The sequence below is a fragment of the Arachis ipaensis genome, chromosome B5, assembly GCF_059453495.1.
Source record: "Arachis ipaensis isolate K30076 ecotype BB chromosome B5, ASM5945349v1, whole genome shotgun sequence".
NCBI lineage: Eukaryota > Viridiplantae > Streptophyta > Magnoliopsida > Fabales > Fabaceae > Arachis > Arachis ipaensis.
Window position 1 is genome coordinate 127,977,813 of NC_142440.1, and position 23,418 is coordinate 128,001,230.

Here is a 23,418-nt window from a genome sequence, read left to right on the forward strand (position 1 = left end):
GCATGCACATGCATGAAACAAAATAATAATATAATATAAGGTGATTGCTATGGTACGATGATAAATTCATACCGATACATTAAAATTATGGACAAGTAGTAACAAGTTATGTGGAATTTATTTTCCACATCAGCATTTAATTTTTTCTTTTTTAAATATATATTATATCACCACTTTTATTAATATACTTCTTTAATTAAATAAAAATAAAAATATATTTTTTATTTAATTTTATAAAAAGTCTTAAACATCCTTACTTTATTTGATTAGACAAAAATACCCTTTTAAATTAATCAAATTTTAGAATTCAATTAATCCTAATTTTATAGTTTCAATTAATTTAAACAACAAAACAAAAATCAATTGTTCTTTGTCTTCTCCAATTTCCCTAATCGTTCATCCCCTAAAGCAAAGCAAAACATATCAAAAAAATTAAAAAATCAATCTGTTCTTCATCTTCTTCTAATATCATTCGTGCCCCCTCCCATCTAAAGCACACCAAAACGGCAAAACCCTAGCAATAATTGACTGTATTGATCTCGATAGCTAGCCACCCACGGAATTTAAAGAACCTAAAGGAGAAGGAAGGTTAAACCACTCAACTGGGCAAACGCTGCGTCTTTCTCCTCCCCGCCTTTCTTTTTTCTCCCGCTTTTTCCTTTAATTCTCTGTACATTGATCAACTTTCAATTATGACTGCCAAGAGCCATCCTGCAGCAATGCGATTCATTCCTGATCAAATTTCGAGAGATTCTATCTCAAACAACTATATTTCATCTTCATCAGATTCGTTAAGAAGAGAACCAGCAAGGTAATGCCATTATGAACAACATTTACCCGATGTTTCAATTTATTATAGCATTTCTTGGATTGAAATGGTTGAAGGTAAAATGTTGTGTGTGTGTGTGTGGTGGCTGTGGTTTTACTTTGTATCTCATTCCTTATGAAATTGATTTGTTTTAGATGTTTGATATTGAGAGTCAATGGGGAACTTTCACTTCTTGATTTGGATGACGGACGTGAGAGGAATCTTACTGATTCAGTTGAACTATTTTGGGTTACCTGTGGCCAGTCTGAGGATAAAACAAATTTGATTGAAGAAGTTTCATGGTTAGATTATGGTCATCGAGGCATGCAGGTAATTGACTGCTGTATCTTTTTCATTCCATTAGTTTTACTTGGTTTACATCGCTGTTGAATTTGATGGATCCTCTAGTAAATTTCCTTTTTACTTTTCTGATAGCTTTTTACATGAAAGCTCATTATTGCAGGTTTGGTATCCATCTCCAGGTGCTAATTCTTTTAAGCAGGAGGACTTCTTGCAGGTTTGGATATAAATCAACTGAGGAAAATGTTTATAATTCTGTAGGCTATGTTGAACATAATGTGAAACTTTAGAACTTGTTGCCTCAAAATTAAAAAACTATTGTAATTGTAATTCATTCCTTTGGATGCCTTTTTGTAGATATTGTTATCACAAAGAATCACCTAAAAATGTGGGATCACTAATTTTATTGTAGTTTTGATTCATATTCTATCTGATTGTTTGGTATCATTCTTAGTGAACTACTTGGTTAGTCAGTTGTCCTGTTCTATTCTGTTTCTTTTTGCTTACATTTATTGAAAGATACTCTCGTCAACTTAAGTATATTTGCTTGATATATATACTATCAATATAAACAATACTTTTAGCCATTAAAAAAATTCAACCATCCTTTACTTTTGAATCGGTTAAATATGCTGATTTGGGATTCAATGTTTTAGTTAGATCCGGAGCTGGAGTTTGATCGCGAAGTATACCCTCTGGGACTTCTTCCAAATGCTGGTGTAGTAGTTGGTGTTTCTCAGAGAATGTCATTTTTAACTGGTTCAGAATTTCCATGTTTTGAGCCATCTCCTCAAGCACAAACAATATTGCACTGTTTGTTGCATCATCTTCTTCAGGTATTATAGTTATTCATCCTTATACTTTTTGTGGCAGGGTTGGAGAAGAGACCTTCTCAGTTTCTTAGTTGATTACACTAACAAAAACGGAGACATGGATATCATTTGAACTTGTATCTGTGTGTTGTTGTCACGTATCTTTTAAGGTTGCTATACCTTGATATACATTGAGATGGCGTATCCACTTTTGCAAATTCTTTTTTGTTCTAATCAAATCTCTGTTCTCCAAAAAAAAGTGAATTTGTTATAGATAAATCTTTTATTTTTTGGTTTTACTTTTGTATAGGGGAATGCTTATCCCCAATTTGTATTTTCCTTCTCCTCATCTTAATGAAATTGTTTTTATCTATCAGAACCCCAGTTGGTTTTACTTTTATTTATTTATGTTTCTGCTAGAGGGACAAAATTGAAGAAGCTTTAAGGCTGGCAGATTTATCAGCTGAGAAGCCTCATTTTTCACATTGTCTAGAGTGGCTTCTTTTTACGGTATTTGAAGCAGATATATCCAGGTACTTTTCATTATCCCACCCCCTTCTCTTTCTCCCCGCCTTTCTTTTTTCTCCCGCTTTTTCCTTTAATTCTCTATATATTGATCAACTGTCATGGTTTTGATGGCAGTTTTGCTGCAAAAATCTCTGGATGCACCAGATCCTCAAGTTATTGAAGATGCATGGAACACGCTTGTTCAGATGCATGCACTGGAAAAGACTCCAAGGGGCCATTATGAACCTACATTTTATGAGATTATTGTACACCATTTGTAGTTGTAAATAGCAATAAATTAGTTTACATAGGTCACTACTCTCTCCATTATTTATTCATTTCATATGTTGAACTAAATCCTCCATACTTCATAGTATATTTAGGAGATGAAGGCAAATATATATAGACCTTAATGAATAGGCTTAAAATCTCAACCAGGATTGGTATCTAGGAGATAGGTAATGGCAAGGATAGTTTAATGAGATAAATCAAAAGATATTTTCGATGTTAGAATCCTAGATGTAAGTAGTGTCCTTTATCCCTTACTTTACTAATACAAATTTTATAAGTTCTATTATAGTCTAGCAAAGCCTTTATGTTCATTTTCAAATGTTTCAGGTATAAAAGATCCACTTACCTTTATGAGCTATGTAGCACCAGTAATGGCAGTGGCAACTGCACTTCTCTCTCTTGCATTAGATCCATGGCATGATCTCCATAAAAACATACTTTGATGATTCATGAGTGGGTACCTGCCCTCTGTGATGTCTCAATTAGACCTGTTGGTTTTGGCATCCTTCAGCACTTCCAAAGTCTACAATCAATCTGCTTGAAATATACTATAAGTCGGTTGGTCCAAATTGTCACTTGCTACTCAATGTGCCTCCAAACTCGTCGGGTCTCATTTCACCCGAGGATATCCAAGTTCTTCAAGAGTTCATTGAACTCAGAAGATCCATATTCTCCAACAATTTTGCTATAAATGCGCTTCTTCAAGCCAGTAGCACGCGAGGAGAAGGAGGAGGAGGAGGAGGAACTTGTGATTCATAGTTTAGTCCCTACAATGTTCTGAAAGAAGGCATATACACTTATTGGGCTCCAGAGGAGTATCAATCAAGGTGGATATTGTACATAGATCTTCAAGAACTAGTATCCTTTAATGTTCTGCAACTACAAGAGCCTATTCAAATGGGACAAAGAGTGAGTGAGTTTCACCTCGAGGCATTGCAACAAGATGGTGTATGGAAGAGAGTTACAAATGGCACCACAATTGAATATCAGAGTTTTTTACTGTTTCCAAAAGTAAAATCTTAGCATTTGAAGCTTGTTATTGACAAGGCCTTTTTTCTTTTTGCTTTAGTGCTATCTTGGATAAATTGATGTTATTAGAGAAGATATTATTTCAGCTCAAGGCTTCTAGCAGTGCAGAGTGCATGGTTTATTCTATTGGAACTTGGAATTGACAGTAAAATGTTTATAGTTTTAGATGGTTTCAATATGATGCACAAACATTTGTGAAAATTCCCTTCTTTGGAGCCGTCTCATATCTGACATTTGCCGTTACCCCCTTTTGCATAGTGTTCGCTGTGATATGGGCAGTTTATCGTCGTGCTTCGTTTGCTTGGATCGGTCAAGACATTCTTGTAAGATTAACTTACTGCTTTCACCCCCTTTTTTACCATACCAATGTCTTCTACTGTTTATTATTTGGCCTGAGCTACCTAGCATATCTTAGTAAAACTATAAAATGTTCATGAATTAGAACAGAATATGTTACTTCTCATATGAGTGTAATATGATACCCATTGCATTTATTTTCAGAATGTTCTTGGTCACTGAGATAGGATATAGCCACTACTAGTTTTTGTGTCCATGTTACTTGTAGTTTCAGGTTCATGTTGATGTTGTCTATTTTCTCTTATCATGTTTTATTTTTCATGATATTAGTTCTCTGTTAATGTTTGATTCAAATAGAAATTGATTTTCTGCTGTTAGGAGTTCTTATTAGTTTTGCACTTCCTTCTTTAAGCCTAAAGCTTCAGATTAAACTTTCAAGATAGAAATAAGTGAATTGATCAAATATTTACCTCTTCAGCCGCCTTCCTGTCATGCAGGGTATCACACTGATAATTACAGTTCTTTAGATTGTACGGATACCGAATCTCAAGGTAACAATTCGTTGTCAAATTCTTCATTATCTATAATATTATATTGTTGGCTGTTTTTTTGGGATACTACTGAACTATTAACATACAACTTTTCTTATTTTCCTCCTTGTTTCTGTATCAGGTTGGAACTGTTCTTCTCAGTTGCGCCTTCCTATACGACATCTTTTGGGTATTCGTTTCTAAACGGTGGTTCCATGAGAGCGTCATGATAGTGGTGAGTGTTCTTTACAAAGCTCGAGTTCGCTCTAAAGAAATGCTTTCCCTTTCTTTACAAAGCTCGAGTTCACTCGCAAAAATTATTCTTATCTCTACTTTAAATTATTGCAACATATTTTATTCTATACAGGTAGCTCGAGGTGATAAGAGTGGAGAAGATGGTATCCCAATGCTGCTAAAGATACCACATTTGTTCGATCCTTGGGGTGGTTACAGCATCATTGGTTTTGGGGACATTATCTTACCAGGGCTTCTAGTAGCATTTTCACTAAGGTTTAATCGGATTTCATTGATAGATAACATAATATGCCCTATAAGTTAACAGATTGAGACTTTAGAGAATATTTAGTATCATATTTTACAGTTAATGGATGATTATTCTATTGATATCTTTATAGGTATGATTGGTTGGCAAAGAAGAGCCTTCGCGCTGGGTACTTCTTGTGGGCAATGACTGCCTATGGCTTAGGTATATTACAATATTATATCTAAATCAATATTACAAAATTAAATGCTATGATTACGTAGAGTTATAAGTTAAAATAAGCTAAAATAATAATATCTATTTTAAATCATATTTTAATAAACAAAATAAATTTTCAGTAACTTAAAAATATTACATATTTATTGTCACGTTGAATAATAAATTTAAATAATAATATATATTATGAATAATTTTGACATAAAAATAATAAATTTACAATAATATATAATTTTAAAAATATTATATATTTATTATTAAATATTATGTATTTATTATCACATAGAATAATAAAGTTAAAATTAGCATGTTTTGGTAATATTATGATCTTTTAAAAAAAATTAAATATTTATTAATAAATATTATGTATTAATACGCAAAGCTTTCCACATTATATTATCATGTATATTATAATATCAATTTAAAATAATAAATTTGAATAATAATATCTATTTTAAATAATTTGTAAATAAAAATAATATCTACTTTAAATAGTAAATCTTTTTAAATTACAATCATAGATACACATTCTTTATATATATATATATATATATATATATAAAACAATAAAATCTTTTTGAAAGATATTTTTCAATAATAAAGAATAAACAAAAAAAAAATTTATTCTATATATAAAAACACTTCGCAGCAGATCATTAGCAAATTATATTTACATTATAATTCTAATTGTGTTACATATATGCTTGAGTGTTTGATATGGGTAAGCGAGAATCATCCGGATCACCTCAACGTAACGAGAACAAGAGAGACACAAGAGATGTTAGCATTAATGCTATTGATAACCAACTCTTACATTATTCGTACTTGAACCATATACCTCACATACCCCAATTTTTGTATTCTATGTACCCCGGTTTTTATACTGCTGCAGTATATTCTAACCAATATCCGACAACCATGCATCCATCACTATACAACATATTCCCACCATCATTTATTGTAGGTCCAACTGTCACAAATTTTCAGCCTCCTACTCTCTTATATCATTTTCAATTAACTAATCCAAGAGATACAGATAAAATTCTTAAACTGCTAAAGTCTCCACAACATCATCAGTCTGACTCTGGTACAAATAAAAGGCATCAAAATAGACAAGTGTACGCGATAAGAAGATATCTACGGCCAAGAGAAGAATTGTCTGGAATTCACATTTGTCTGAAAATAAGGTTGGTGTGAATGCTGCCTCCATTAAAGACAACTTTTCAAAAAATAAAAAAACTCCACCAGGGACCTCACACAAATCTCTAACTGAGGAGCAAAAGGCACTCTTAAAAAAGAGTACACCAAGTGGATATTCTATTAGCATGCCTACCCAACCTAGAAAAAAATCGAGCACAATAAACGGAGAATTGAATGGCCATCTGTAAGTTCTCATATCACAAGCATTCGCATGAATCCTCTACGATTACATAACTTAATGATCTTACCAATTTTTTTTTTCAGTGGATCCCGATTTTATTTAAGCCTACTGCATACATGGATTTGGATGACTTAGATATTAAAATGGCAACCTATGTGTTTGCACCAAATAAAAGAAGGTTAAATATCTCATTATCTATCTAATAAAAATTTAAAAAATAGTTCAATATTAATGTGATTCGTATATGTAGTGATGAGGTATTGGCGACAACAAACAAATTTAGCAGAACTCGTACCAATTTCAAGTCATTAATTCCCAAAGAGTGGGTACATGGGATGTAAGTGCATAATTAAACTGCTATCTCTAGCATACTTTAATTCCTAATATATTTATTATTTACGACATAGGTGTTGGATTTGGTGGCTACTATGCTAACCATGCAGGAGAAAGAAATAGGATGTCAAACACACTGGTATTTGCCAGCTGTGTTTTCGGTACGCAATATCTTTTTCAGGGTTGTTACCGTTTTTATTTATTTTATCTTATTACTTAATTGGTGTCACTAACTTAGCCCCTAACTATTAAATTCAGCAATTCATACCGTAATGTGATACCAAAATTGAAGTTCTGTTGAAATATTATCAAAAAGAATTTATGGAAAAAGTTGATGAAGGTCTAAAAAAGGTATATGATTTATTGTATTTTTAATTTTTTTTAAATATTTAATGGCATTTCTTTATGAACTGATCTATACCTTCTATTTTTTTTTTTTAAAAATTGTATCTAGTAATATTCTAATACGTGAAAGTTGGTACTAGATCTTTTTACCTGTCAACGAGAACAACACACATTGGTATCTGGTTGTTTTTGATTTATGCAATCATCAAACAATTCTGCTAGACTCCCTACCGATTGCTACAGATAAAGAGCAAAAGAGATTGAGTATAGTAAAACTGGTAAATTAACTTTTTCCATTTTCACTTTTATGACATTTTTTTAGGTTTCAAATATCGTCCTTTATTTAATTTTTTTCTATATAAATAGGCAAAATATCTGGAAGATATGCTTAAGTATGACTCGTTCTATAAATACAATACTCCGTTCAGGCCAAGGATACTTGATTTTGCATTTGTGGATATGCTAGAAATAGGAGAACAAGCTCCTGGCTCGTAAGGAATATCTGTATTTGTGTTTTCCTCTTTCAAATTTTTATCTGCATAAGCTAACCGCGTCTTATTTAACACAGTAATGATTGTGGGGTATGGGTGGCAACCTAGATGACAAACTATAGGAAGACGTATAGTTATACAATAAATGTAATTTTCTTTTGCTAAAAAAATAGTACTTCAATTGCTAATGTGTATGGTTTTGTTGGTAAACTAAAATATTTATATTTTTCAGGTTAATGATGGTACAAGGATACGACTTGCATTGGATTTGATTCTAAGGCCCCACAACTTGATGCTGCGGTAATGTCATTGAATCTGCTACCAGAAATTACAATAAATATAAACAAAAGGAGTCAAACAAAAATTAAATAATCATAATTGTCATGTAGTCATGTTTAGTTTATATTAACTACTAAGACTTGTTAGTTTCATCTCTTTTACTTAAAAAATTATTATGCACTATTTTTTATGGACTCTTGTTGAAAATTAATGTTTCTATCTTTCGTTCGATTATAGTTGAATTTAGGTGAAGCTTAATTTTCGCTCTAACATTTTGATTCCTTGAACCACTTCCGTGTTGTAAGCTTAATTGAAAATTTGATACTAAAATATATTAAGCATTTTAAAATAAAAACAACATGAGAGAATGGTTATAATCTATCTTCTGAAAATCGGTTCGGACCGGTCAGTTGAACCGGTTGAACCATGAACCGCTACAAAAAACAACTCGGACAAATGTTAAAACCCCCAATTTCAAAAACCGCAGTTGAACCGTCGAACCGATCAAGAAATGGTTGGTCGAACCGAACCGTCACCTAGCCGAATTTTTGGAATAAGGGAAAAACGCAAGGTTCTGAAAATGGTTCGAACCAACTGGTCGAACCGGTCAAATTGTGAACCGAGGGGAAAAGCGGTTCGGACCAAGATTTTGAAAACCGGTTCGAACCAGTCGGTCGAACCATGAACTGGGATAAAAAACGAATCGGTCATATATCAAAACCGAAAGATTCAGAAACCGTCGTTGGACTGTCGAACTGGTCGAGAACCGGTCAGTCGAACCGAACCGGGACCCGACCGATTTTCTAAAATTTGCTCAAAACGGTGTCGTTGGTTAGAGGAACCCTAACCAGTAACCGTGGTTCTGAAAATCGAACCGGACCGGCCGGTTCAACCAGAATAACCGAGAATCGGTCACCTAGCCGGTCCGGGTAAGGCCAGAAACCGCTTGGTAGATAGTGACCCGTTATTTCTAGGAAAGTTCACCTTAAAGGATGGTAGGTTGGATAATTTGGTGTGGGCTGATGGAGAAAGCGTTGTTGATTACAAATGTTTTGGCGATGTATTGGCTTTTGACACCACTTACAAGAAAAATGTATACAACAAGCCCTTAGTCATATTTTCAGGGACCAACCACCATGGCCAGACAACTATCTTTGGATGCGCTCTGCTCTCAGATGAAAGGTTTGAAACTTTCAAGTGGGCACTGAAAGAATTTTTGGAAATCATGTCAGGAAAACTACCCGGAGGCGTTGTGACAGACGGAGACCGTGCTATGAGAGAGGCTATCTTAGAAGTATTTTCTGGTATACCACACCACCTTTGTGCATGGCATCTCCATCGTAATGTGGTACAGAATATAAAAAATAAGCATTTTGGGACGATTTTAGTGTATTATTGTATGGACAGTTTACCGTATAAATATTTGAACAGAGATGGAACGAGATCATATCCAAATACGGACTTGCCGAGAATGAATGGGTCCAGGGCATTTATAATGACAGAATGAAGTGGGCTACCACATATTTGAGGGAGCACTTCTTTGGCCGCATAAGAACTACATCACAGTGTGAGTGAATTCATTCATTATTGAAGAACTATGTTGACAGTAAAACTAGTCTCCTTGAATTCATGCATAAATTTAGTGAAGTATTAAGGCATTACCGAAACAACCATCTTACTGCTGACTTTGAAACCTTTTATAAGTTTTCTGTTTTGACTACGTGCTTGGAAAGTTTTGAGAAACAAGCTGCTGAACTTTATACTAGAAATATTTTTAAACTTGTGAAAGATGAGATAGAAACAGCAGGTGCCTTAAATATGACTGAATGCCCAACAGTGGAGACATTGTTGAGTACAACACGAGTGAGTATTTTAATCTGTAATGGGAATTTAAAGTATCTTACAATAAAGACAAGGACCTGTTTGCGTGTGAGTGCAGGTTATTTGAGACTCGTGGATTTACCGTGCTCCCACATCTTTGGGGTCTTGAAGCATCGCAATGCAAAATGCGTCCATACATCTCTTATCCTAAAAAGATGCACAAGAGATGCAAAGAGTGATTTTATATGCTCAATTGGCGAGCAAGACACCGCTGATGATATAGTGCCCACACTTAGATGAGGTGCAATGGCATCTATTTGTTTGAAGCTTTGTGATATTTCTTCCAAAAATTCAGCCGACTATAGGGAAATCTCAGGTGAGTTACTTAAGCTAATTTCGAAGGTGCAAAATAAAGGTGATGCATAAGCGAGACTTTCCCCTACATCAGCGCTAATAGGTGATCCAGCTGTTGTGAAGTCAAAAGGGGCTCCAAGAAAGGTTCCAAAAGCCCAAAAGAGGCGAAGATGTTCGCATTGTAAGTCAAGCAGGCATTTCGTTAGGACATGTCCATTACTCGCCAAGGAGGACTCCCCCGCCAAATACTCAAATGCTGAAGATGAACCAATGGTATTAATATAATGCCTTGCTTGATTAGTTACTTTATGCTTACCTATTATTTTAGTGTCTTTCGCAAAACTATTAAATAATGCTATATTTTGAGCAATTTTTTAATTTTATTTTAGCATGTTGAAGAATGTGATGCCAATAAACAGACTCCCTCTCAGAACACAAAATTAGTAGAAAATATACCTGTGCACAATAAAAATAATTTTAAAGTAAGCACTTGTCCATGTTATACCATCTATCAAATTTATTGTCATTTCAATTCAAATTTGCAACATATTATTCTCGTAGTGCTTATATTATTTCTTATTATTCTGTTACAAAAAATTCAAGGGTTGTGGAAGCAAGAAGTCTGTATCTAAATTGACAAAGACACCGAAGATTAGAGCAAATGGCAAAAAAAGTCGACAGAAGGTAACATTTCGCATATCTAATAATTTATATTAGATAATTCAAGAAGGAAAATTAAAGTCTTAATTTGAATTTAAATTATATTAACCCAATACCATAAGTGCAACTGAGAGTTCAAGGGTGAGTGAGGCCAACACTTTGAGAAAATTCTTACTCGACTCTAGCTTGTTTGACTAGTTTCTTTATTTTTTTTTAAATTTTGTATTGTAATTATTTAAAAATTATGATTTATGTTTAGACCGAAGAAATCACTCTAACTCAAGAGACATTAAAAGATAAGACCAACACATCAGGAATAGAAGTGACCGAAGTTTCAGATGCAGCCACAACCAAGATACCAGGATTGCCACAATATCCTATGCATCATTATCCAGTGGTCCTTCCTTATCAACCTTATGGTGGAGTCCTCCCTATTCCTTTTTATCATGTTCCAAATGGCATGGCGTACTTCAACCAATATCCTTCTACTATCGGAATTACATCATATCCTCAGTTTTCTCATGTATCGTCGTATTCTAGTGGACCCAGTGATAGCAATACATGGGTTAGACTTTTGAATGATGTCATCAACAACAAAAAGCCATAGAGTTATAATCTATATATTATATTTTTAATTTATGCTTGTTAAAATTGCTGATTATATCTCCCTTTCAAGTGCTTGTGCTATCAATTCATAAAAATTAGGGCTGGTTCCACAGGATTAGATTTACAATATAGGATATTTTTTATTATTTTTGTTTTTATTATTTTCTTGTAGGCATATGAACCGTCTAGTGACATACGACATTATATTTTGTTTACGTTTGTGTTGGTATTTGTTTGCCGGATTATTTAATGTCTCAATTTGACTATGTATGAATTTATACTCTTTTGGTGATTGAAATTTAGTTCTTTTATACTCTTTTATACTCTTTTAGCCTTTGTGTTATTGAATGAAAGAGGAAGGTCCAATGCATGCCTTATGTTATCAGGAGTGGCTAAAGCTTCATCTGTAGAAATATAAATATGAAAGAGTTAAAATGTAATCCAAAGTCCTTTCCTATAGATGATTTTATGTGAATATCACAAAAACTTAAGTGTAGAATATACCTAAATCTTTTGAGGTTTCTGTCTTCTTTTTAATTGGAGAAGGTGGGTCTTCACTGTAAAATTGTAGATCAAGAACAGAAACTGGACTTTGTTGTTCTGAAGTAACTGTTATCATGGCCATAGCACTTTCCTTGCTTAGCTCCTTTGTAGCAGTCTGGTCAATGAAAGAATATTAAACCTAGTACTTTATGCTTATGGGCAACCATTGTATAATAGGAAGAAGAAATACTTACATTTTGATTCATGTGAGTCACCTGTTGAATGGAAATGATGTTGTTGCTTTCAGAATGATCAGCTTGGGTGCCCTCTATGTCACGGTGAGAATCCATGCTTCTGTTGCTGTCAACATTGGAGGAAATAACATCAACTTGATGCTTAAAGTTCCTCTTTTGACACCGGATCTTGCTGAAGCCTTCATTTCTTTGCTGCAAGGTACAAACTTTTTGCTTAGGGGTGGAACTTAGGGACAATGACTCTGATGATTGCTTGTGTTGTCTTCTTTTACTTTTGGACTCTGATGATTGGTTTGTAGGTGAACACTTTTCAAAACCAAACTTATTTTGTACTCTTGGGCTTCTAGTTTCTGCTGTATGGCTGGAGTTATTGGTGTCCTCTCCATTGATGACCTGAGGGACTTTTGAGGCTTGCATTAATTTTGAAGTTTTCTTCATGTTACTCTTATCTGCAGAATGGAAGCGTTGACTAAAAGGATTTGTTGAACTGGTTCCTTTTGCTATTTGACTTTCAATATTGTCAAGCAATCTTCCATCTTTGGGATCATTGGTAGAAAACTTGATGCGGCCTGATTTGCCATTAGTCATTTCTTTGGTAGCGACATTGGATTTCCTTGAGATTTGTGCTAGCTTCATGATGATAATTGGAAACTTTCTACCCTGGGGTGAACTTGAAATATCATCAGTGACAAATGTTGGGTTGGTCTGTTGTCTTGGGGTCTGTAGTTCCGAGCTTTCACTCAGACCTCTGTCAGAAGGGTAATTTATTTCCTGGTCTCTTGTAATATCTAGTGAATCTTTGTATCTCTGCATTGCTTCTAGAATCTGCTTAAGGGCTCTGAGGTCCTTTCCTGAATTTTTAAATTGAAGATCTGCAATCCTTTTCTCAATTTCGCCATATACAGAGTGGAAGGATTTTGAAGCTGTTGTCAAAGTCTCACTTCCCTTGGAAACTTGTAAATCAGGATCTTGGCTTGCATCAGGTTGCCTCCATGGGATTGGTTTAAGTGAAAATCGTGAATTTTCGATTAAGGCATTGTCCCTTCTAGAATTCCCCAAGCACTGGTTTCTTGTTATGGGGGAAACTAGACTTTGGTGTTGGTTATATCCATCACTCATGCAAGACATCTGCGAAGAAGTATCACAAGCTTGTGTGCAATTTGGGAGTTCTTCCAGTCCCATTAACTTTGCTACAACACTCGATGCTCTCTTAGGAGTTTCTGGTTCTTGCTGCTGCTACCTAAGGATTGTGCTCGAACTCTCATATCCTCTCTCTGCACCCTTCAGGATATTTTGAGATCTTGTTGCTTCGCTATAACTCTTGTTGGATCCTTCTCTGCTGTCCAACAAAAGCCTTGGGATTTCCTTGTGCTTTAATAATTGTTGCATTTCCTTCTCATCATAAGAGCGTCGAGGCGAATCCCATGGCCTTCCCCAAGACTTAGAAAGATTATGGAGGGGTTCATTGGTGACTAGGGGTGTTCATGGTTCAGTTTTTTCATAAACTGAACTGAAACTGCACTAAACCATTTTAAATGGTTCAGAAACTGAACCAAACTACTTTGTCAAATAAGAAATTGGTTTTAAACCAGTTTACAATACAGTGCACCAGTTTAAACCAGTTCATAAAAATAAAACTAGTTTTAATAGAAAAAACCAGTTTAAACTGGTTTATAGGTTAAAACTAGTTTTAACTTTTAACATATATAAAATTAGTTTTTACATTTTTTCTCTCTTCCTCTCTCTCTCTCTCTCTCTCTCTTCTTCTTCTCTCCCTCTCTCCCCCTCCTTTCTCTCTCTCCCCCCTCTCTCTCCCTTCTCTCCCTATCTCTCCTTCCCTTCTCCCTCCCTCTCTCTCTTCTTCTCTCCCTCCCTCTCTCTCCCTCCTTTCTCTCTCTCCTTCTCTCCCTCTCTCTCTCTCTCCCCCTCCTCTCTCTATCTCCCTTCTCTCCCTCTCTCTCTCCTTCTCCTCTTTCTCTCTCTCTTCTTCTCTCCCCCTCCTTTATCTCTCTCTCTCTCTTCCTTCTCTCTCTCCCCTCCTCTCTCTCTCTCTCTCTCTCTCTCTCTCTCCCTTTTCCTTTTCTTTTTTTCTCCCTCTCTCTTCTTATCTTCCTCTCTCTTCCCCTCCTATCTCTCTCCCATGCCCCTCTTTCTCCACCTCCCCTTTCTTTCTCTCTCCCTTTTCTCCCTATATCCCTTTCTCTCACTCTCTCTTCTATCCATCTTCCTCTATATCTCTCTCTCCTTCCCTCTTTCCCTCCCCTCTCTCTCTCTCCCTCTCTCTTTCTCTTTGTCTCTCTCACTTTCTCTCCCTCTCTCTCTTCCTCTCTCTTTATTTTGAGCTCTTTCTCCCCTCCATTCTCTCCTCCTCATCTCTGTCTTTTTTCTATCTCTCCTTCTTCCCTTTTTTTTCTCTTTTCTCTCTCCCTTCTTCTCTTTCTTGTTTTGGAAAAAAGAGGGAGAGAGAGAGAAGAGGGATATAGAGTGAGAAAAGGTTGAGAGAGAAAGAGAAAATAGAGAAAGGAAGGGAAGAAAGAGGAAAAAGAGAGAGATGAGGGAGAAGAAAGAGAGAGAAGAGGAGAGAGAAATAAGGGAAGGGAGAGAGAAAGAGAAAAAAGGGAAAAAAGAGAGAGAGAGAGGAAGAGAGAAGGGAGGGAGAGGAGAGAGAGAAACAAAAGGGGAGAGAGGGAAAAGAGGGAGAGAGAGAGAGAAGGGGGAAGGGAGAGAGAGAGAGAAGGGAGAAGGGAGAAAAAGAAAAGAGAGGGAGAGAGAGGGAGAGAAAATGGAGAGAGAGAGAGGAGAGGAAAAAAGAGGAGAAGGAGAGAGAGAGAGAGGAAGAAAAAGGGGGAGCGAGAGAAAAAAAGGGGAGAGCGAGAAAAAAGAGGGAGAGAGAAAAAAGGGGAGAGCGAGGAAAAAGAGGGAGAGAGAGAGAGAGAGAGAGAGAGAGAGAGAGGAAAAGAGGGAGAGAGAGAGAGAGAGATTAGGGGAAGAAAGAGGAGAAGGAGAGAGAGATGAAGAAAGAGGGGAGAGAGAGGAAGAGAGAATGGAGGAGAGAGAGAGGAAGGAAGGGGGAGAGAAAGGGAGAGGAGAGAAAGGAGAGAGAGAGAGACGAAGAGAGATGGGAGGGGGAGAGAGAGGAGGGAGAGGAGAGAGAGAAAGAAAGGGAAAAAGAGAGGGAGAGAGAGGAGAGGGAAAAAGAGGAGGAGAGAGAGAGAGGAAGAGAGACGGAGAGAGAGAGAGAGAGAGAGAGAGAGAGAGAGAGAGAGGAGGGGAGGGGGAGAGAGAGAAGGAGGGAGACAAAGAGGATGGAGAGAGAGAGAGAGAAAAAGAGAGAGAGAGAAGGAAGAAAGAGAAAAGAGAGAGAGAATGGGAGAAAGAGGAGAGAGAGGAAGGGGAGAGAGAGAGAGTGAAGGGAGAGAGAGAGAAAGAGTATGTAAAAACTAATTTTAGCGTTTAAATAAAACCAGTTTTAATTTGGTTTAAAACTAAACTGAACCATAAAAACTGGTTTTTAATAAACTGATTTTCATAAAAACTATGGTTTCAGTTCAGTTTCAATTCAGTTCAATGAAACCAGTTTTTTTGCACACCCCTATTGGTGACAATGCCTCTGCTATTGACAGATTTAGGCAACTGCAAAGGCCGGAGAGAGTCGATGTGTTTCAAGGTGCGGCCCTTCTTTTCCTCTTTGACTGATGTGTTTCAAGGTGCGACCCTTCTTTTCCTTTGTTGAACTCTAAGGATGACATGCTAGATGAGCAAGAGGATGATGAGTTGGAAGTTCCCAATGATTCTGTGGAGAATTGTTGATTATCTCTTGCAACCTTCACATTATTGTTAGCCTGCAATTACATTGAAATATTTAATTGTTTCTGAAATTTTTCTATGATCACTATTGAAATTTCTGGTATCTACTCACCATTGTATTTAGCATCTTATTATTCAGCTCTTTGGCTTCATTTCTTGTTTCACCTGAGAAAGGGAAGGAAATTTTAGTAGGAAGTATATATATATTAAAAAGGGTCTGAAGAAAGGTTTGCCATTCGTGATATAGTCCATAGAAAAGAAAAAGATATCCATAAATATAACTGTATACGAATTTAAGTTGAGCATAAACAGGGAGCACTTTTATTTATCACAGAAATATGGGTGTCTATTGTTCAGAAGCTTTAAAATATTTGAGAAAAATCCCAAATCTTATATTTGATATATTATTGTTATTATTTGTAGAATCATGTATCACTTGGGAATGTATAAATTCTTCTAGGCTTTATAAGAACTTCAAGTACTCAACACTTATAGGCAAACAAATCAGTGAAAACTCAGAAACAGGAGAAACTTTTTTTTTTGTTTAAAGAACACCGATAAAGGGTGTTATTCTAAAATTCAGCAATTTTCAAAAATACTTTTTCTAATATCTGAACATTCTATTTCAGGCCACAAAACAGGTTTGAACCTCCAAGAAAAACAATTTAGTTTGGAAGCCAATTGGAGATCTATTTCAGGTATATACACCTTTATTTTCGTAAAGGAAAATAATTTAGTCACATAGAAACATTATTTTTATCTAAAAAAACATTGTGTAGATCTTGTCTCTTTTGCATCAATAATATTGACCCATTGTTATACCTGTGTTAGGATCCATGTAAGTCATTTTCCTTCATCCTTATGTGATGTGATGATGAGTTTTACCTTGGTGTACAACATTTTGGCTATGATATAGTTTATTGATATTTTGGAGTGATAGTGTGATTGATTTACTCATTATCCACTTAACAGTTCTCTCAATGCAATCTGATGCACATGCTATTATCGATATTGAAACTTCACCATCAACAGAAGTGGGAAAATCCAACTTGATCAATTCAAAAGCTACATCTGAGAAACAGCCGTCTGTAAAATCAGAAATGTTTGAAGCACCATCTATCATGACATTGGTAGAACCTAGGGATGCCGCTAGTCATAAAGCACCTGCATCTGAAGACAAAAAGTGGAAGAATTCGAGTTCCACTTTGCAGGCTTGTTGGTTTACCTCTCAAACTCAGGTCATGAATAAGTCCCAAGCGAGAAACAAGAATGAAGAGATAATAGCAAAGGTCACAAACTGGAGCACCCCTAAGGAGCACACCCCTCTGAAGAGCCTCTTAGGTGAGGCTGCTCACAGCCACAGCCCAAGTTCTCCAAAATTAGAAGAAAACTTGGCAAGCAGAAAGAATGGTAAACTTCCACAAAATAATGGTTCTGGATTGACAACTGTTAACTCCATTCTAGGTCCTGATTCGCCTTCAGCTCAAGCTCTGATAAACGACGCTGCAAAAGAATGGAACTCACCGGCAAGATATCCTACAAAAATGAAGAGGGAAAAGAGGAAAGCCAAGAGCAGACCATATTGGATACAATTAGTATGTTGCTCATCAGTGGATCTTCAGAGAAAGCAAAAAACTGCCATATGATGGTTATGGTTATAGTTATAGTTATTTTCATGCTATTTGGGGTATTGTCTACTTCTAGAGTTGAGATACATCTTTTGATCATGCGTCTCATTCTATTGAACTGGGTAGCCTCCTAGAAGTTTGGTTGTATATTTGAAGCATGTTCAGTTGCCATTACTGTTTGTTATTTTAATGTATCATTATCATGGCTTTGGTGCCTTGTTATATATTGAAAATTAAGAAAACGTTGTGATCTTGTGAGCTTTACAAGTAGGGAGGATTTTAGTCCGATATGTAAGGACTCAACCTTTTATTATTGTTGTGTTTTGAACTTCTATCCAAAAGCTGTTAGACGATTTGAAGTACATAAATAAATAAATACTGTCGATAATAAGCTCGCTATTTGGTCCATAAAAATACATGTGAAGCAGAAGAAAATAAATTCATAATCATAACCTTTTTCTTCATATGTGCAACTGATATAAGAATAATCCAATGTATATACATGTAAGCAGAAGAACAACATCTCAACCTTGTGAACATTGAACCATTACGTTCTAAATCAAGAAGTTCATTAATCATTTAATTGCACGTATAACATTGTAGTTTGGAGCTTACAGTCACCATCTCCCCGCAATTTTCTTACTACCGAAAAGTAAAAAGTTTCTCCATTGCCAATCAAGAATGCATTCAATCTTATAACAGGGAAGATTATCGACATGACTGATCTCACATATAGATAAAACTGATAAACTACAGACAGATACATAAGAACAAACAATGTTATTCAACCAACTTAACACAGAATCACTTGGTTATTATTCTCATCAAACTCATTGTGCTATTTTACAAATGTCTTCATATTCCACAGCTTTGAGTACCCTGCCATCATAGGCACCTCTCTCTATCTGCACCTTTGCACAAAAATGATCCGTATCCACTTCCAAAACTTTCGCAGTTGACCCACGATATGCACCATTGACAATTTTTACACGGCCCACAACTTGTGGAATCACAGTTTCAAGCTCTTCCTGATCGACTCTCAGCACATGCTTGCTTTCAAGCATCTCAATTTTTTCAACATATTTGTCAATCACCTTTCTCACCACACCCTTTTGCTTGTAGTACCCCTTCTCTGCCAAGGCCTTGCTCATAAATTGCAGGCTATCAGATGCTTTCAAGTTTCAATAAAATTCCAAACTTTTCTACAATTGGATTTACTATTAAAGGAAAACAGTCCTATAAATCACAATCACACATAGGATTGTGAACTACACATCATCACAATTTGTTTAGATGCTTAGCATCAAAATATCAACCACATCAAAGACTCAATTATTTCTGCTCTGTGGTCATACAACATTCATTTTGTAATAGACAGTTACAACTAATCTTTGCAACCAATACTCACCGTTTCAAGATTTGTGTCCAAAATTCTAGATATCAATGATTTTGCCCTTACAGGAAACCAAGAAGGGCATGAAAAGTATGCTTTATTAATCTGCAAGAGTTAACAAGAAAACCAAGGAAATTTCATTAGCATTACTAAAAATCCGACATCTTATTTGATGAAAAACACTCTTGCTTCTGCTTGAGAAGAGAAGAGGTAGCTACAAAAACTTGTAGCCTGACACTACTGCAGTTAGCACCTATCAAATGATGGAGAAAATACTAATATAGATGAAAACTATTTGTTTCCAGCCCCCACTAATTGCTGCTCTAGCACTCCTACAATACAAAGTGAATAAACAGATCGAACCAAATTTACATCCAAACAAAATACAAAAATGATATTTGCTAAGAAGTTCATCCAGATAAAACCAGGAATTACTATGTATTATCATCCTAAATTTCTAGATAATACTAACTGATGAATGCCACTACGAGCAAAATAAATATTTAAGACAAATATTTTGACTACAGTTCAATCTAGTCAAAATTGAAAAATATATATTTAGCAAGTTTGAATTTATACCTTACTGTATAAGGTGGTTAGATCAAGCTCATTAAAGGGAAGGTATCCAGCCAATAGGACATAGAGGATAACCCCACAGGACCAAACATTAGCCACAGCACCATTGTAACCCTTGTGACTGAGTACCTAAGCTCACAAATTCAAAAAACAGAACCCAACATAAGAATAGTTAGTATCTGCACATGACTGAAACTGAAATTTAACCAAACATCAAGCACTGCTGTGTTTTACCTCGAGAGCTACATAGTTTGGAGTGCCACAAGTTGTCCAAAGGAGACTCACACCCTAAGAAAAAATTCACCAAGGTCATTGGTATCAATTCATCTACATGTACGGAAGTTATACATGAAAACTACTAGATAACAATCTCACCTATTCTGGTAATGCGCTTAAACCAAAATATGAAATTTTTATATTGCCTTGTGAATCAAGTAAAAGATTCTCTGGCTGCACAAGGTGAAAACAAAAAATTTAGAAGGAATCATGATTAGGATGAGCAAAAAATTTCCTGAACCAACTTAACACCACCAACCTTCAAATCTTTGTGATAGACTCCCTTGCTGTGGCAGTAATTTATGCCATCAATAAGCTGTTGGAAATATCTTCTAACTTCAGCCTCACTAAGACGTCCATGATGTATCTGCAAAATTATTTATATTCATCATCACCAATATCATATATGGTAATTAAGCAAATATATGGCAAAGAGGGACCCTCTTACGTACTCACAATTTTATCTAACAATTCACCACCTGTAATGAACTCCAATATGATATAAAACCGTAAGATTGACAGATTAATTAACACTTATTCAAAAATTATTCAACCCATAACAAGTTCACAAATTAACTAACAACAATTATTCAATAATTGTTATACAAAAAATACCTAGAAGCTAGAAGCCCTAGAACAGAGCAGAGCAGATCCTGAGCAAGAGGGGAACAAGGGCACGACCGAAGGGATGACAGGTGGAACAGAGATAGCGCTGGTGACGATGGAACAGAGCTGCGCGACAGAAAAAGGAGGCGAGCCCGGCGACGATGGAACCGAGCTGCGCGACAGTGCTTTCAAAGCTGAAACAGTAGCTGCACGATGGTGGAACAGAGCTGCACGATAATGACGGTGTCTTCGAAGCTCGTTTCGGCGACGGCGGCGGGAGATGAACGGAGGTGAGGGAGTGAGATCGATGACGGAGAGAGGAAGGAGGAGCTCATGGGAGGGGTGGGTTCGCGTTTAGCCGTTGTGTGGAGCTAAGGTTGCTGGGTTGGGTAATTGGTTAGGGCATCCCAGCAAAACGATGGCGTCTTGCGTGCGACGCACAGTGAGACAGATGAAAGAGATCGAGTAGCAGAGAGAGAGGATAGGAAGAGGAGAGAATAAGATGAAGAAGACTGAAATCTTCAGAGGCGTGAACGAGAACCAGATGAAGAACAATTTTGGTTTTTTATTTTTTTAATATGTTTAACACATATGAAAAACAATTTTGATTTTTTGTTTTTTAATATATTTTTATTTTGTTGTTTCAATTATTTGAAATTATAAAATTAGGATTAATTGAATTCTAAAATTTGATTAATTTAAAAGGGTATTTTTGTCTAATCAAATAAAGGAAGGATGCTTAAGTTTTTTTATAAAATTAAATAAATAAATATTTTTTATTTTTATTTAATTAAAAGGGTATTTTAGTAAAAGTGATGATATACTATATATTTAAAAAAGAAAAAATTAAATGCTGACATGAAAAATAAATTCCACATGTCTTATTATTATTTGTCTATATTTTAAACGTATCGGTACGTATAAATTTATCATTGTAATGTAGCAAACACCATAATATAATATCTCACTGCGTGCTGGTGGCAATAATTCAACTACTACTACCCAAACGCAACTCCAAATCAATTTCTTCATAATAGTTTCCACTACCACTCATGGAAGAAGAAGAGCTTGCACCAATAGTAGTTGTTGTTGGGATTATTCCAACCAAGAATCCATATTCATAGTTATTAGCGGCGGGTTGGTGATAGGAGTATCGGTTTCTCTAGTAGCAAAGAGTTCATTATGCTCTTTCTTCTCCGGAAAAAGCATGAGCGTTTTCTTAATTGGCTCATCTCCGGAGGAAGGGTATGTTGATGATGAGGATGAGTTTCTTCTTCTAAAGTTGTAAAAGTGTGTTGATCTGATGATGATGGTGGTGGTGGTAGGTGGCTAAAGAATCTATTAGCATAGCTCTGAACTTGTTGCGGTGTCTTGTTATGAAGATAGTGCCTAGCTATTTTGCTCCAACGTCCTCTTCCATACTTGCTTAGTCCCATTAGAAATAACCTATGCTCATACGACATATCCATATATATATATATATATATATATATATATATATATATATAATAATTAATGTCTTTAATTTATACCAAAATGATGAAGGTATAGCTTTAGACAATGTAAATATAATAATAATCCGTCACTATAATAATTACTTAGAAAATTTGATATAACTCGATCAATGAATTTGAATTCAATTTGTATATCCAGAAAATAAATCCAAATTTTGAAATGGAAGCTAATAAGCCAAACAACCAGCAAGTATGAACAATTTTTTTTCGAGTCAGAATCTTTGATGAGAGAAAAGTGACATGGCTTATTTATTACTTAATTAATTTTAATAGTAGTCAATACCATAACACATCTTTATGAGGATAGGCCGCAAAAATTTTGGCAAAGTTTTCGATTCACTATTATTTATTTAATAGGGTAATGTTAGAGAGACAAAAAATACAACTAGAACTTGTCTTATTTATTATTTATTAATTGTCGCAACAATTAATAAATGTTAAATAAGGCAAGTTATGGCTGTTTTTGGCTAATTTTCTTTAGTTATCAAATATTTCCGTATTTAATACGACAATTTTTGGTTGCAAATAAGTATTTAATACTACAATTAAAATAAAAACATTTAAGCAATTTATATATTTAATAATATATTTATTATATATACATAAAAAATCAATCACTAATATATTAAAAATGTACGAAACAACGCAATAGTAAAATTAAATTTCATAATAGATACTCCGACACTGTAAAATTATTTTTCATAATATAATAAGTCAATTAAATTTCAAAACAAAAATAATAGTCAATATATAAATTGATTATAATAGTTGATGTGATACGATGACACAGTAAAATTCAATAACATATACAGCTTAAAATGTGTGAAGGAAAAAAAATAAGAAAGAAAGACAAATTCATGGTCTCTAAGAGTCTAATCAGTAGTGAGGCAATCGGGATGATGATGATGATGATGATCAGCATGCATGTAGGGTTGGAATAAGAAGAAGCTGCTACTATTGTTGTTATTATTATTAGAAGCCTGATAATGATGATGAGAAGGATCAGCAGAGGGATCATAGATGATAGATATGAATTGAAGGTGGCCATACACTAGTAGTAGTAGTAGCAGCGAAGTTAAGGATTGTTGGTCCATCTGCTGAAGATCTTATTGATGGTGGAGGAGATCCTTCTCCTTCTGTAAGATCAATAATTTCAGTAAGATCAATAATTTCAAGAGTCACCATTGTGGTAGAGAGAGAAAGTAGTATGAAACTATAAAGAATAGTGTGTGTAGTAATAACTAATAAACCAGTTAGCGGTGGCCGTGCTTATATTCAGGATGAGTTACTCAAACCCCACGGTGGACTATAAAGTGCAT

General features: G+C 35.3%; 4 protein-coding genes and 2 pseudogenes across 4 annotated transcripts; all 6 read left to right on the top strand.

The window, feature by feature from the left end:
• The first annotated feature begins 692 nt into the window (after positions 1–692).
• On the top strand, positions 693–2,608 carry LOC110272276 (uncharacterized). The gene is made up of 6 exons (XM_021124327.2): positions 693–811; positions 964–1,138; positions 1,272–1,325; positions 1,765–1,944; positions 2,341–2,453; positions 2,563–2,608. Exons 1-6 carry the CDS (start codon positions 693–695, stop codon positions 2,606–2,608), a joined length of 687 nt encoding a protein of 228 aa, XP_020979986.1.
• A 552-nt stretch (positions 2,609–3,160) lies between these two features.
• Positions 3,161–3,807, top strand: LOC148565730 (putative alpha-L-fucosidase 1 pseudogene; annotated as a pseudogene).
• Positions 3,807–5,339, top strand: LOC148565731 (signal peptide peptidase-like 2; annotated as a pseudogene).
• Positions 5,340–7,327: 1,988 nt separating this feature from the next.
• LOC148565732 (uncharacterized) lies at positions 7,328–7,950 on the top strand. The gene is made up of 4 exons (XM_088487552.1): positions 7,328–7,357; positions 7,492–7,629; positions 7,718–7,842; positions 7,920–7,950. Exons 1-4 carry the CDS (start codon positions 7,328–7,330, stop codon positions 7,948–7,950), a joined length of 324 nt encoding a protein of 107 aa, XP_088343678.1.
• An 852-nt stretch (positions 7,951–8,802) lies between these two features.
• LOC148565733 (protein FAR1-RELATED SEQUENCE 5-like) lies at positions 8,803–9,696 on the top strand. The gene is made up of 3 exons (XM_088487222.1): positions 8,803–8,890; positions 9,096–9,469; positions 9,553–9,696. Exons 1-3 carry the CDS (start codon positions 8,803–8,805, stop codon positions 9,694–9,696), a joined length of 606 nt encoding a protein of 201 aa, XP_088343348.1.
• A 6,207-nt stretch (positions 9,697–15,903) lies between these two features.
• LOC107640946 (uncharacterized) lies at positions 15,904–17,752 on the top strand. The gene is made up of 3 exons (XM_016344451.3): positions 15,904–16,006; positions 16,736–16,804; positions 17,079–17,752. The coding sequence occupies exons 1-3, from the start codon at positions 15,904–15,906 to the stop codon at positions 17,750–17,752; spliced, it is 846 nt and encodes a 281-aa protein (XP_016199937.1).
• Positions 17,753–23,418: the final 5,666 nt, after the last annotated feature.